This window comes from Thamnophis sirtalis, unplaced genomic scaffold (assembly GCF_051295495.1).
Source record: "Thamnophis sirtalis isolate CommonGarterSnake01/CBP01778 unplaced genomic scaffold, rThaSir2_p1.2 scaffold_6, whole genome shotgun sequence".
NCBI lineage: Eukaryota > Metazoa > Chordata > Lepidosauria > Squamata > Natricidae > Thamnophis > Thamnophis sirtalis.
The window spans coordinates 44,609,437-44,625,031 of NW_028261386.1; the positions used below are offsets into that span (position 1 = coordinate 44,609,437).

The following is a 15,595-nucleotide window of genomic DNA, read 5'->3' on the forward strand; positions in this document are numbered from 1 at the left end:
AGGGATAGAATCAAAATCACGTGAAGTGTTAATACATTTTATAATGCCTTGGTATACTGCATTCAGTTTTGGTCACCACGATGTAAAAAAGATGTGGAAACTCTAGAAAGAGTGCAGAGAAGAGCAACAAAGATGATTAGGAGACTGGAGGCTAAAACATATGAGGAACGGTTGCAGGAACGGGGTATGTCTAGTTTAATGAAAGGAAGGACTAGGGGAGACATGATGGCAGTGTTCCAATATCTCAGGGATTACCACAAAGAAGAGGGAGTCAAACTATTCTCCAAGGCACCTGAGGGTAGAACAAGAAGCAATGGGTGGAAACTAATCAAGGAGAGAAGCAACTTAGAACTGATGAGAAATTTCCTGATAGTTAGCACAATTAATCAGTGGAACAGCTTGTCTCCAGAAGTTGTGATTGCCCCAACACTGGAAATCTTTAAGAAGATGTTGGATAGCCATTTGTCTGAAATGGTGTAGGGCTTCATGCCTAGGCAGGGAGTTGGACTAGAAGACCTCCAAGGTCCCTTCCAACTCTGCTATTGTATTCGTATTTGTATCAAGGGTAGGAGCCCATATATGGTATTTGCATTTGTGATATGTGATACATCATAGTATTGTTATCTATCATCTATGTATGTATGTATGTATGTATGTATGTATGTATGTATGTATCTATCTATCTATCTATCTATCTATCTATCTATCTATCTATCTATCTATCTATCTATCTCTACTTACTCACCTACCTAACTTCTCTACAGCTAAGTTTATGACACAGGAATATTAATTAGGGATTAACTCCTTTAGCATTAAAAAAGCAGAATATACAGGGGAAGAGTAAAACTATGATATGAGGCTTCCTGGGATTAGTGTTTGACATCATTTCTTCAGCCCCATGAATAACATTTTGGACATCTGAAAAGACGCTATGTGTTCTGCCATTGAATCCTTTTTGTGGGGTTGGTACAAGGGCTTAAGGAGCTCATTGTAGGATTGTAGTATTTTGAGTTATATGCTACAGCTGAAGGCTTCATACCATCCCAGAAAATTGGCTCTCCTCTGATTGCTTGAAAACCTGCAAGAATGGAACAGTCGTGGGTCCAAGAGATAGGTTGTTCCATTGCTCAATAGCTCTCCTGGTGTATTCCCGAGAAATCCTTTGTTGTAGGCTACAGTAACTTATGTTTTGAGAGTGCCTCTGGATATTGTCTCCCTTCTATTCCACATTCAGTTTAAAACCCACCAGGTGACCTGGGCAAGATATCTTCCATATATATTCTCTCCAGCAATAGTACTCTCTCCTCTGCCAGGTTATTATTCAGAATGATTATCCTATGGAAGGAGGATCTGATGTCGCAATGACATGACGTTCGATCTTGGAGTTCCAAGATCACAGTCGATACTTTTGCCACTGGATGGTCCTTTTGAACCTAAACCGTCCTGAAGAGACGGTGACAGGGAAGAGTATGTCCTGCTGATCTCAGGGACACTGCAAAGTCCCTGATTGATCCAGGAGAATCTCTTTTTGCTGGCGGCAGAAGCGCAGCCATTGAAGCTGCTGAAGTTGGGACAGCTCTGGAATGGGAGGAAAACGGAAAGAGAAAGTGTGTCCAACTGGCGAGGAAATCTTATTATTAGAAAAGAGACTACCCCCCCCCAAAAAAAATTAAAGCTAAATTAAATTTGAAAACAGAAGAGAACAAGCGGTGAAATTAAGCTACATTAGATAGTGTGTTATCCTTTTTTTAATTTTCTTTTATGGGTGAAACTTTTGCAAATGTTTCCTTTTCTTTAAATTAGTTTTTCTTCTACTACTTTTTATATTCTTTTTTTATATCTATGGATTAAAATCTTTTTCCTTATTTTTATAATGCTGGATTGGATGGGTTTTTTTGCTCTATTTAAGAATTTTGTTTTGTTTAAGCCTGGAATATAAAGAAGATATAAAAGGTATACAAAGAGGGCTGTAATAACACAGGGAAAGGAAGTAACACTGCCACTTGGAGGCTGGAGGCTTGGAAATATTGTCTTTTCTTTTTTCTCTTTGATCATTTGACTTTGCATTTCAAGGTTCCTCAGCTTGTTTACATAAAGTGATAGTGAGAAGAGCATGGGTTGTTTATACAGGTGCTCTTCGGGACCTTTATTGGCAGCTGGAGTGGAGTGAAAACAAAGTCTTGTCTTGAAAGATTAAAAATGAACTTGCTTTAAATTTAATAAAAAGTTTTGAATGCCAGAGTGGCAGTGTTTACAAGTTGGAAGAATGGCACAACATGAAAAAGAAACCTTAACATTGCATAAGATTATGTTTGAAATTCAAAAATTATTAGAAGTAACAGAGAAAATTGAGAAGAGTTTGGAGAACATAGATCGTAAAACAGTAAAATTTGATGGAAAAATTGAGGATGTTCATTAAATGAAGAAAGTGGAGGTCAGAGTTCTAAAAACTGAAGGAAAAAACAAATAAAGAGACAAGAAAATTGTTGATACTGACAGTGAACTGAGGGTGGTTGGAAATGGAAAGAGTGAACTATGAAAAGGGGAGTTAAATGGACTGAAGCTCTACCCCAGATTTCAAAGTATAAAAGAAGAAAAGAGAGAAGAATTGATGGAATTAAGGAGAGAAATTTTGTCAGAAGCACTAGTGATAACCAAAGATAAGCTGATTGAAGAAGCAGATGGAAAGTTTTGAGCTTGTACAAGATATGCAATAAGCAATAAGTTGCGAAGAGAAGTCCATATAAAACTTACTAAGGAAATAACCAGAATACTAACACCACAAATGGCAAGAGACATAAGACTGCACTATTACTGGAAAGACACAGGTTGATGTAATGAAGCTTATAATAAAAAAATTAAGTCAAATTTAGTTAAATTTAGAGTATTATGTATAAAATGAAGTGATAATGGATACAGTTAAATAACTGATTGATAATGATCATAATGCATATATATGTATTGGTTTGATAAGAGGAAATTTGATAAATATTGGAAATGGTGACTACGAAAGGAAGTTTAGAAACTGTTATTAAATATAATCAATTTTTATTTAGAACATGTTATAAAGATGTAATGTTACTGGATGATATTGGGAAGAGCTAATGGAATGCCATTATATGGTTTTGCTTTAAATCTGGAATATTTTATATAAAAGGACGTAAAACAATTATAGTCAAATGAAGGTTGAGGTATGATAATAGTAATATATAAAAATATATTTGATTTAAAATATATGATTTGATATGAATTGTAGGTGATGACTGTGGATGGGATGCACGGAGGTTTTTATAACCAATCGACCCACTTTCAATTGGTTATATACCATGGAATATGGTTTTGTGTTTGTGTGTTTGTGTGTGTGTGTGTGTGTGTGTGTGTGTGTGTGTTTTTTTTGTCTGTTGTGTTTATTCAAAAATAAAAAAAACTTTATAAAAAAGAATGATTATCCTATGAGGTAGGTGGGCTGAGAAAAAAATGACTAGACTACTGGTAAATACATACATAACTGTGGAAACTAAATTCCCAGTTAGGTACGTATTGGGTAGGTAATTTCCCTAGTTTCCCTAGCTCTTGTCCAATGCACAACAAAATGCATAAAGCTATTGTTAAGTTCATAACTCTTCCAAAAGCTGCCACTAAATTGCAGGTTTTAATATGATGGGATAGGAGTCAATTTGTTGAGTTGGGAGGTTATAGAAATGGAATACCTAAACATAAATAAATATATTCTTATATACATGGGAAGTAATTAATTGCATTTATTTTTATTTCATTTTAAACTTCAGTTTCAGTGGAAGCTTCTGGCCTGGCCTGATCTATTCTTTGTTCAGGCTGCACCTACTTTTCAGAATCTGTATCCAAACACAAGTTACCATGGCCAATAAGAAAAACTATAACCATACACATTTCTGTCTTATCCACTGTACCACACTTGGTCTAACTCTAAATAGTAGTGAGGTTAAAACTTTGTATGCTTGGGTGAAAAATGCCACAACATGGCATCTTCTGATAAAACTGAATAATACAAAAAAGCAAGTCAGATAAAAAGAAGCATTCCACATAACTACATTTCTCTAATCCACATGTATGGTCACCAACTTGGATAGATTTCAAATTTTGATTAGACAGATTCAAAGAGCAAAAATATATCAATGATTCCTAGTTGGTATGGTTAGATCTTACTCCCACTGGACACCATATACTTCTAGTTAATGAAATCAACTGTGAGGAAATATGATCAGAACAATGTATAACGTATGTTTGTGTGTAGCTACTGAGGCTCTGGCAAAATAATACAGAACTAGATATTTTGGTGCGGTCCAACAGGCCATTTTTAATATGATGCTTTTGTTATGTTTCTGATCTGGCAATAACCCCAATTCACTTGCTCAGATTTAGTTTATAGCAGTTTTTCATGCTAAGTATGATATGGAAGATTATTGTAGTGTACAAACAAATCCTTCTTTGATACTCCTGGACTTTCTTACAGATTGATAATGAACAGGTCTGTGCAATAGGACTGTTTCATCCAGAATCCTGCCTAGAGTTGGCAACATCTCTTATTATAACCTGATAGGCTAAAAAGAGAAATAAATAAATAAAAGATGACAAAAGGCAATGATACAACGCTGAGTATTTACATGATTCTTGTAAGAGTTGTGCTGAGTCTTTGAAAACGGCCAAGCAAATCTAACGATGCATCCAGATTGCCAGTACCATTCAAAGCCACGTGTAGCTTATTTTGAAGTTCCTCACATAAGTACATCACAGCTGGGACTTTATGATGATCACTGCAGGGAAGCCAACAACTAATTAAGTTGGAAGGCTGATGCACTCTCATTCTTCCTATCCCTAAGCAATTTTTTTTTAATTTGTAGTTCTTATGCTAGCAAATGCCAGGAACCTCTGGTAGTTTCTCTAGGGTTCTTCAGTCAAAAGATTAGACACAGTGGTTATGCTAGTGTGAAAGACAACTTGCCTCAGAGGAGAAACCTTCTGCTAAAATAAAGTCATGGAATTCATCGACTCTGTTACCAGTTTATGGAGAGAATTAAAGAGGCACAATGGACCAGGGTTCTCTGGTTCTTCTTCTTAGTAAAAGATGAAATCAGGATGTTGGGTGAACTGGAATCAACTAATTTTTTTTCCCTCATGGGACATTCCAAATGGAAATTGCTTTTCTGAAGTTGTTGCTAGCTATCAGGGATCAAGATAAATCCAGACAATGCAACACTCTGATTTTAAGGCAATATCCCAGTCCATTCTTATGTAGTTTTTTTTAAAGGATCCATAAAAAAGATTCTCAGCTATTTTCATTTGTAATTTTTTAAAACATAACATACATTTTTCTAACATACTTAGTGATCAATGTAAATCCTATAAGATGTATTTGATTTTACATGTATCATACACCAATATCATTTGCTACAAAAATTATCTGATATAAACATTTTAAATATACTGTACAGATACATATGTAAGTTCTTTTTCTTTTTTTATATAACTCAGGGCAACTTTCAAAAACATATGAATTCTTTTTTCCAAATGTGGTCTTCTTAAGAAAGAGGCTTTTTGGGTAGATTTGTGTAGAGCCATGGTGGCGAAAAAGGTTAGAATACAGTACTGCAGGCTACTTCTGTTGACTGCTGGCTGCCTGCAATTTGGCAGTTCAAATCTCACCAGGCTCAAGGTTGACTCAGCCTTCCATCCTTCCAAGGTGGGTAAAATGAGGACCCAGATTGATGGGGGCAATATGCTGACTCTGTAAAACTGCTTAGAGAGGGCTGTAAAGCACTGTGAAGCAGTATATAAGTCTAAGTGATATTGCTATTTTTAACTGGAAGTAGACACCAAGAGATTGGAATCTATACCACCACTTGTCCCTCTGGAAAACTGCTTCCATGGCAAGTATCTTTGATATCTCTACTAGACAACCTGGGGTGGGGAAGCAGGCAGGTGCAGAATGGGTATGAAAACAATGGTATAATGTGATTGGGTCTTTATATTAGAGAATATAACATATGGAATGAATAATTAAGCTACTTTCTTGGGGAAAAGAATCCAGATTGTTGCATACATCTTTTTCCCTAAGTAAAAGCTGTTGGGAAGTCTTATGATGGAACTTATAAGTTCCTGGTAGCCCAGGTGTTAGCACATGCCTTACCAATGTTACTCGATCTTCCAGTTTATCATTGGGTATGAAGGGTGTTCCATGTGAAAAATGTATTGATCTTGAAGTGAAAAGTAGAAAAGGCAGTTAGCATTGCAAAAATCATTCCAATGTAACCTGCTTGTTTTCTTAATAGGTCAGAACTGCACATATCATTGGGAAACTATTCATGAAAAAGAACAGGGAGAGAAATACCTACAAGAGCCATTCCTGCAACAGTGGCAAACCCATTTCAGACAACATTGTTGAAAAAGAAGCCAGAAAGTTAACTTACTATTTTTCTTGTACATCAAGATTTCAAATGAGTTCACCTCATAGTTCTCAAACGTTTGCCGAACCTTATCAATTGTGTCTTTATCTGTCAGCTCTCCATACATAAAACTGAAAGGAAATAAACAAAACAAGACAGATGAGAATCACAAGCAAGACCTCATAGCAGGACAGGCTTAAATTGTATTCAGTATTCTTTGAGTACTCTTTCTGGACTCAATTTCATAGAAAATAGGATTGGCTGGTTTGCCTTATATGCCACTCCAATCAGCAACTGGCACTGAGAGGCTTACTAATCTTGCTCAATAATATGTTTTTTAAAAAAATATATAACCACCATAATAACAATTTGTTGTTAAGTGAGGTTATTAAATGATATTTGTCTGCTACTAAACCACATTCTGTTGGTGGAACCAATTCCCTTTTCTTCCTGTAATTCCCCAAATCTGTTCTAGAGGTTCGATGACATTTCAGAAGAGATGTGGATAGTGCGGAGGGAAGGGTAGCATGATGAAATCCTATCCTGAGTAGAAGTCTACTTGGGTGTCTTTGGATACAGCTGAATTGGGGGAAGAGATTCCTCTCTGAAAGCCATAATATGATAAGAATTTCACAATAAATATTGGCTCCTGAATGTTATGTGCTTCTTTTTGGTGGGCCATCTCTCTGCATGTGTATTTGCAGTGTCAGTGAGGGTTCCTACAGGTTCGGACTGTGGTTTGGTGGCCTGGGTCGCTGGGACTGGCAGCAACCCAGGCCTGCCACGCACTCGAACCAGTTCTCCGGGCAGTGCTGTAGGCACCACCATCTTGTTTTTTGCTTCTGCACATACACAGAGAAATATTTATTGCACTGCGCATGTGAGTGCAGTGCGCACCAATCGTACATGCATCAAGCACCCGCATGGCATGCATGGCACACCCATAAGCGAACCGGCAGTAGCAACTGCCAGAACCTAACCCTGATGTGCACTCTTAGAAGCCATTTCTTCTTGGGGAACTGAGGAATTCGATTTTCAAGAGAAAAGACTATGGAATGCTCAAATAGAAGATTGTGGGCAATTCCCAAAAGTGTAATTCCCCAAGATTCTTGGCAACCAGTAATGGCAACTAATGTGCTATAAAACTACATTAAGTTCATGGCAAGAGAAAGGATAAAAACCTGATTGGTGCAAAAAGGGAGATTCAATAGTTGCTTAGCTCTGTAGTGCTACATTACCCACTGTGAGAAGGGTGGGAAGAATCAAAGAAATGAGGAGTCAGCGATGGCAAAGAGTTTAGCACAGCAATTTCATACTGTGTTTTATTTAGACACAGGGAATTAACTTTGCACTCTTTCTTCAAGAGTATCAAAGATCCCAACTTCTCCTCTTCCCAAGAAACTGATTTTAGAGTTTTGACAGTGGCAGCACCTAAATAACCTCAGATAACTTCAAAAAGTGAAAATAAGTTCAGTATGGTTAGTACTCTGATTAAAAAAAACACCTAGGAGTCCCACAACACTGTCTGGATATTTTAAAATATCTTGGAAGAAAGTAAGAGTAAATCAGTTCCAGATTGTTGCTAGAAAACAATTTGAATTGTTTTAAAATTGAAGATATTATGAAGCAAGTGGGAGAAACTTTTTTTTTAATATTAACAATTCCAGTGTGAAATCTGAATCCAGTTGGTAAAAGGCTATACTGAACAATATGGCTGCACAACAAACTGAGAAGGGGAGGGGAAAAGGGAAGGAGAAAAGAGGAAGGGAAGGAGGGTAGATGGGCATCCACGTGGCATTGTTGGCACAATTTCTTACAAAGGACAAGAATGTAAAACCAAAACTGCATAATCAGTTCCTCAATAGTATTTAAAGTAGGAGTTAATTAATATACCATTTAATAGTATGGTAAAAAGTGGGAGAGTAAAGAAAGAAAGAATGTATGACAATTCTGTTAGGTCAAAAGTTCATCTGAATAATCTCAACACTTATTCATTATGACACATGTGAGCCATAAAATCTGGGAATGTAGGGGTTGTGATTTAACATATGATGGGCATTAAACTTTGAAGGTAGGGTTACAAGCATGACTTATCAGTGGGAAATCAAGACTCATTGTAGATTGTATTTTAAGAAAATTTGGATCCAAATCCTTGTTCAGCCCTGTAGATTGCTACAAAACTCTGACTGAGCAAATGAGAGCCAATTTGATGTAGTGGTAAAGGCACCGGAATACTGTGAGTTCTAGTCCTGCTATAGGCACAAAACGAGCTAGGTGATCTTGGGCCAATCATACTCTCTCAGCTCAGGAAGGAGGCAAGGTCAAACGACTTCCAAAATCTTGTCAAGAAGTAGTTGCCAGGAGTCAAGATTGACTTGAAGATACATACGCAATTTCCTTTAAATGGGAACACCTTATATATAAGCTTCTTGGAAGATAGAAAGGATCCAGAATGCTGTTCCTTCTCTGATCTCAACAGTACCCATTCTGTGATTTAAAATGCAAGGGACTCTTGCTTGACCAAGAACACGGAAATATTACCAGTTATTTTATAGAAATATAAGCCTGTAACTGTAAGCAAGCCTGTACTGAAATACCTGCAGGTGCTGCTCTTTTGCATAACTTCTGCTCGGTGGTATCCTGACAGCTTGCAGAATCCATCATTGCTGTATACAACAGGCCAATCCACTATCTGCGCATTACCCAGGACAAAATTTGTATCTGTTTGAAACAACAGTTCTATTAGACGAAGAAGTTCCATGGCATATTGATTATACAATAGATTCTTCCTTCTTCTCTTCTATACGTCAATTATTATTTGGCACAAAAGAAACGTGGTAATCTTACTTTCTCCCGCATTTATGTTTATATATGTTCCCACCTCAGAGATTAAGAATACTCTTTGGCCTGAGAGACTTGTTTTCATTCCAGCAACTAATGGCTAAATTAGATATGACATTGATTGCCTGAACGCAATCGCCATGTGTGTTTCCTTTTTAGAAGAACATTAGAGTAACTGCAGAGTGGAGAAAGAAATTGACTCGCCCCTTTCATTCCCATCTTGGTGTTGATTGGATTGCTATTTGCATCTACAGTTCAGAAGCTATTTCGATTGTCCTTGTTGGAAACTGAACTGATAATGAATTAATATTTTGACATTGTCACTGTGCTTTCACATGTCTTGCATCATCTTTACTGTGGCTATTGTTGATACGTAGCTCTCCTCACTTCATAGTGCTATGCAGGCATATGCAATGAGAAAACCTGGCACTGAGTAAATCATTCTAATACAGGCCAAAAGCCTATCCTAAGCTTAGCAGCTCATTGGTTCAAACAGGGCATGTATCAAGAAACTGATTTGTATAGCATAGCCTTTTCCCCCTAACAGCTGACTTTATAAACTGTTCCAGGAGATCTTGGGTTACTGTAGAAACTAAGAAGTGGTTTTTCGGTGGGAAGATTGGTAAATAATATTAATAAGAATAATATGAATGACAGTTGGTCTTACCTGAACTGTTATTTTAAGAGGTGTTTGCAGGATGGGCCAGAAATGGTATTATCACAGCCAATTGGCCTTGAGACTGGGTTGAAGCTGAAGCCACGCCTCTGGGCTCCTCTCCTTTGACTCCAGTTTCAATGCAATATGCGCTCCGGAGATCCTGAAAACAAGTCACAAAGGAGACACCTCCATCCCACAATACTGTCCATCTAACCTAGGGTGGGAACTGGCCCATCCTGCAAAAACTTCTTAAAATAACAGTTCAGGTAAGACCAACTGTCATTTTCCAGAGTGGGTTTGCAGGATGGTCCAGAGATGGGACATACCCAAGTTCCGTCCCAAGGGTGGGCCCTCACTGATTTGACAGGATCTGTTGCAGAACCCTGCGGCCGAACGCCGCATCAGAAGATGTGAAGGCATCCAGCCTGTAGTGCCAGATGAAGGGCGCCGGGGATGCTCACGTCACTGCCCTGCAGATGTCTTCTATAGGGGCCTGGAAGGCCCAGGCCACCGAGGTGGCTGCACTCCTAGTGGAGTGGGCCATGATGCTGGCCGGAACCAGCAAGTTCTGCACCTCATAGGTGAGGGCAATGGCCAAATGGATTCACCGGCTAATGGTGGACGGGGAGACCCTCTTCCCTAGCGAAGAGGGTTGGAATGACACAAACAGAGCCTTAGACCTATGAAACTCTGCCATCCACCTTAGGTAAATCCGTAAGGCCCTTCTTACATCTAAATGGTGCCAACATGCTCCCGCTTCCTGGTCAGGTCTGGGCAGAAGTCCGGAAGAATCACCTCCTGAGCCCAGTGGAAGACTGTGTTTACCTTTGGCAGGAAAGCTGGGTCCAGGCGCAGCACTACCCTGTTATTGTGAAATGTGCATAGATCCTCCCTGGAGGAGAGAGCCCCCAGCTCTGAGACTCACCTAGCCGAGGTGATAGCCACCAGGAACACAACCTTACAAGTGAGGAGCTTCCAGCTAACCATCCGGAGTGGTTCAAAAGGCTCAGCCATAAGGGCCTGTAGCACTGTGGGAAGGTGCCACATAGGAAACCTGTGGACTGGTGGTGGACAAAGGTGGGTCGCCCCCTTGTGGAACCTCTTAACTAAGGGCAAACAAGGTAACGGAGTGGGCTCCTCCCCAGGTAGCACTGTGGCCAGTGCCACCAACTGTCTCCTAACCGTGGCTAGGACAGACCCTTGTCCAGACCCTCCTGGAGGAAATCCAGGACTTGAGGGACCATGGCCATGGAGGGGGCCCCCGTGGGTGGCCCGGCACCAGGAGACAAACGTCTCCCAAGTGGAATCGTAAATCCTGTTGGTTGACTGTCTGCGGGAGGCCTCAATGATTCTGATCACTTTTGGGACAGGAAGGCGCCTCTCAGGTGCTCCCGCTCAATCTCCACATGGCCAGTTGGAGCCACTGTGGATCTGGATGGACCAACTTCCTCTGTAGCAATCTCACCTCCCCCCTAGGAATCCTCCATGGTCTCCCTGCTGACAGACTCAGCAGGTCCGCGAACCAAGCCCTCCTGCGCCAGTAGGGGGCCACTAGGATTACTTCGGCCTGCTCTCTGACTACCTTCTGGATGACCCCGGGAAGGAGAGGTAAAGGGGAAAGCATACAGCAGCCCGACCGGCCACTTGGAGCAAAGGGCGTTGACCCCCTCCATTCCCTGAGCTGGGAACCAAGAGAAGAACTGCGGCAGCTGAGTGTTGGATGGAGTGGTGAACAGGTCCACCACCAATCTCCCGAACCTCTGGCAGATTCTCTGGAAGAGCTCCTTGGACAGACTCCACTCTCTGTTGTCTACCGTCTCCCGGGTCAGCCAGCCTGCCTGATGGCTGTCGACGCCGGTGATGTGTTCCACTCAGATTGAGCACAGGTGTTTCTCCACCCAGTATCCCAGCGACATCATCTCAGTGTGCAATGTCCTGGATCGTGTGCCCCCCTGTCAATTGATGTGCGCCTTTGCTGCAACGTTGTCTGTTAAGACGAGGATGTGATGACCTTCTACTGAGGTTTGGAACTGTCGTAGAGCAAGGTGGAGTGGCCGAAGCTCCAGCCAATTTATGTTGTGCTGAAGGTCATTCTTTGACCACCGGCCCTGTGCCAGCTGGGAGCCTAGGGTCGCCCCCTCCAACCGAACAGGCAGGCATCCGTTGTCAGTATGAGGTGCTCTGGTTCCCTGAATTCGCAGCCCTTGAGCAAAGCTTGGGACATCCACCACTTGAGAGACATCAGCACCTGCGGCGTCGCTGGTACCTTGAGCATCGAGTTGCTGGAATCAGCCCTCTGATATGGCAGCAGCCTCCATTGGAGTGTCCTGGCATGTAGTCGCGCCCATGGGACCACTTCGATGCATGAGATGAACTTTCCCAGCAAGCTGGAAATAATGGCTACGGGAACACAACGATCCTTCTGGATCTGGTTAATTAACTTCAACAAGATGGACCTGCGGTCCGGGGAAAGAAACACTCGACCCAACCGCCCCCAGGTGTAGGATTCGGGTGGATGGGGAGAGAGTACTCTTCTCGAAATTAATTGAGAACCCTAAGCCCTGGAGTGTGTCAATGACCTGCTGAAGGTCTGACCTAATCTGAGCAGGAGACGCCCCCTGGACAAGGATGTCATCCAGGTAGCAGAAAAGCCTGATGGAAATCTCCCTCAGATGGGTGGCCGCTACTGCTAACACCTTGGTAAAGGTCCTGGGGGCCGAAGCCAACCCAAATGGTAGAGCCCTGTACTGGTAGTGAAGCCCTAAATAGGAGAAACGGAGAAAACGCCTATGCTTGGGGAGGATGGGGATGTGCAGGTAGGACTCCGTGAGATCAATGGATGCCATGTAGTCCCCCTCCCGGATCCCTGCCAGAATGGACTTAAGGGAAGCCATCTTAAAACGTCTATACACTAAGAATTGGTTTAGGAGCTTTAGGTCTAAAATGGCTCTCCATCCCCCCGATGATTTTGGCACTAGGAACAGGTTTGAATAAAACCCCTTGCCCGCCTGGTCCTAAGGGACTCTTTCTATGGCCACAATGTTGAGCAGGTGCTGGATGGCCTGCCGCATCTGCTGGCACTTGTCAACGTTCTTGGCCGGGGGAACACCCGGAAACAATTTGGGGGAAGGGAAAGGAATTCCAGGCGGAGACCATGGGTCACCGTACTGAGGACCCGTGGATATTTCCGCCCAGGTGTCTGCAAACAGAGCTAGGCGGCCGCCAATGGGTGGGGTCGTGGGCGACATACTTGCCCCAGCAGAAGGGGTGACCACCCCCTCCTCGGAAGGGTCATTTGCCATGATGCTGGAAGTGGGGTCTGTCCCTATTGAATCCCCTGTGGGATGGCCTATCCGTCCTGCCCCCCGGGTACCTGCTCTGGTGGCTGTCCTGTTCCTGTGGTCGTTCAGCTGACCTACGATAATAGGGCGTGGACCTCTGTTCTGTCTTCTTGGTCGATGTTGGAAGCGCCTTCTTCTTATTCTTATCCTCCACCAGGAAGGGGGCAAGGGAAGTCCTGAAGAGGGAACCTCCCATGTAGGCAGCTCTCGCTAGTTGCCACTTTACTTTGTTGTCCGCCTACCAGCCACAAGCCACAGGAGGCAGAGCGACGGACAATGCCATAGTCCTGGAAGCAAACTTCATGGTGTTCAAGGTAGCGTCAGCTGAGAACTGAGCAACTGCCACTAACTTGTTCATGTCCTGGTGTAGGCGTACGTCCTCTGGTGGAATGCACGCCTGAATCTGCTCCATCCAAAGGATGGCTGTACAGTTGAAAAATGAGGCAGAGGCCGCCACCTTAATGGCCCCAGCTGATGACTGGAAGGTCTTCCTGAGGATCATCTCCGCCTTCCTGTCCTCTGCCTTCAGGGTGTCTGCCACATCCTTGGGTACCAGCGATGCTGGGGCAGCCAAGGCCACCATCAGTGGATCCACAGAGGGCATCTGCAATGCTTGGGAGAAATCTGGTTCGATGTTATAGAACCGTCTGTCATTGCTGCCTGGGGTGGGGAAATCCCCAGGTGTCTCCCACTGCCTCTTAACTACTTCCAGGAAAAGGTCGGTAGCAGGAATCTTCTCCTTAAGCTCTTTGGCCTCAGAATAGACCGTGCCCTGGGGCTTCCTTGCTGGCTCACCTTCCTTGGCCCCCTTACCCACCCAGCTGAGCAGTGGCATGCGCCTTGCATAGGGGAGACCGGAACAAGTTAGGAGGGAACAATCCCGTGAAGGCTGGAGGTTCAGCTCCAGTTCCTCCTCGTCCTCAGAGAGATCTGGGTCACACTGCGCCTTGTCCCCCAGATGCAATGCCTCTTTCAATGAGGTTCTGAAGACCCACAGGCAGGCTTTCCATATCTAAAGAGTCCCAGCTGGATGCCCCAGGCACCTGACTATGGCTGGGGGTAGGTGCCAGGGTTGGCCTGGACGGATCTCTACCTCCCAGCTGAGTCTCTAGGGATAGAAACCCAGGCTGATTATCTACCTGGTCAAAATCCTCCATGGAAAGGGGAGGGGAATGGGCAACTCCTCCACTTCACTCCCTCAAGGAAACTGGTGACCTAGGGGGAGAATCCTGCCTGGAAGGCCCCCCCTAGGGGTGACCTGGACCTGAAGGAGGAGGGACTGATCCTGCCCTGTAGAGCCCTCAACCTCTCTGCCCTGGAGAAAGTTCTCACCAAGGCCCTGTGCCTCCTAGCTTTGTCTCTTTGAATGGCATGGGAAGGGCGAGTGTCAGCTGAGGCTTTAAGCCTCCTGGAAGAAGCAGTGGGACGCTGCCTGGTGGAAGTCCCCTCCCCAGGAGTCATTGCGGGGAGGGGATCTACCCACCATCATGCAACTACTTACAACCACTCCTCGCGCTTCCTGCAATTCGCTCCTCACCCCCACCTCCGCAGCTAGAATGGCAAGGTCCTCACTCCTTTCGTGAGCCCCGAATTTTAAAACACCACCAGGGCGCGTTTTGGGGTTGCTGTGGCTTCTCAGAGAATCTGCTGCTGCCATGCTGCTTCCCAGCCGCCTCTGCCGCTCCTGGGGCTTCTGCAGCCTTTGTCCGGCCCACACTCTCTTCTGCGCCCTCTTTTAATGCTGCTGCAGTGAGGCGCACTCTCCTTTTAGGCTTCTGGGCTGTCGGGCTGGAAACCAGAGCCCTTTAGCCCCCACTGCCCTCTCAGGGCTTCACGTGGTCACCAGCCAAAATGGCCACCGGGACAGCGACCCAGCCATCAGAGCCTCCAAGCCTAGAGATTTAACCCCTGAGTAGCTGGAACAATCGCAGCTAATGGCAGGGACTTACTGGGAAGTGAAGGAAGGGTTTCCTTGTAAGAAGGAAGCAAGTTGAGTCGAGGATGGTCCAGAAAAATTGAATCAGATCAGGAGTCACGAATTTACAACCTCTCTTTGGCCAGACTGGATTGAAACTGGAGTCAGAGGAGAGGAGCCCAGCGGCGTGGCTTCAGCTTCAACCCAGTCTTGAGGCCAATTGGCTGTGATAATACCATCTCTGGACCATCCTGCAAACCCACTCTGGAAAATAAGAATAAATACAATACATTTCTCTAAGAGAGAGCTGGCCACAAAAAATCAGTCTTCGCCTATAACTGACAATTTATAAGGAAGCATGGAATCAGAAATTATTTTATTTTCTACAAAATGAAATGAGGACCCACATATACATAAA

General features: G+C 43.4%; 1 protein-coding gene across 1 annotated transcript in view; it reads right to left on the reverse strand.

The window, feature by feature from the left end:
* KCNH1 (potassium voltage-gated channel subfamily H member 1) overlaps positions 1-15,595 on the reverse strand; it is a 220,384-nt gene that overhangs the window by 184,442 nt on the left and 20,347 nt on the right. Inside the window, exons 2-3 of the mRNA XM_087717743.1 lie at positions 9,020-9,143; positions 6,447-6,553 (exon numbers count right to left, since the gene is read on the reverse strand). Of these exons, the coding sequence (XP_087573869.1) occupies positions 6,447-6,553; positions 9,020-9,143 (231 nt within the window). The remainder of the gene's footprint in view (positions 1-6,446; positions 6,554-9,019; positions 9,144-15,595) is intronic.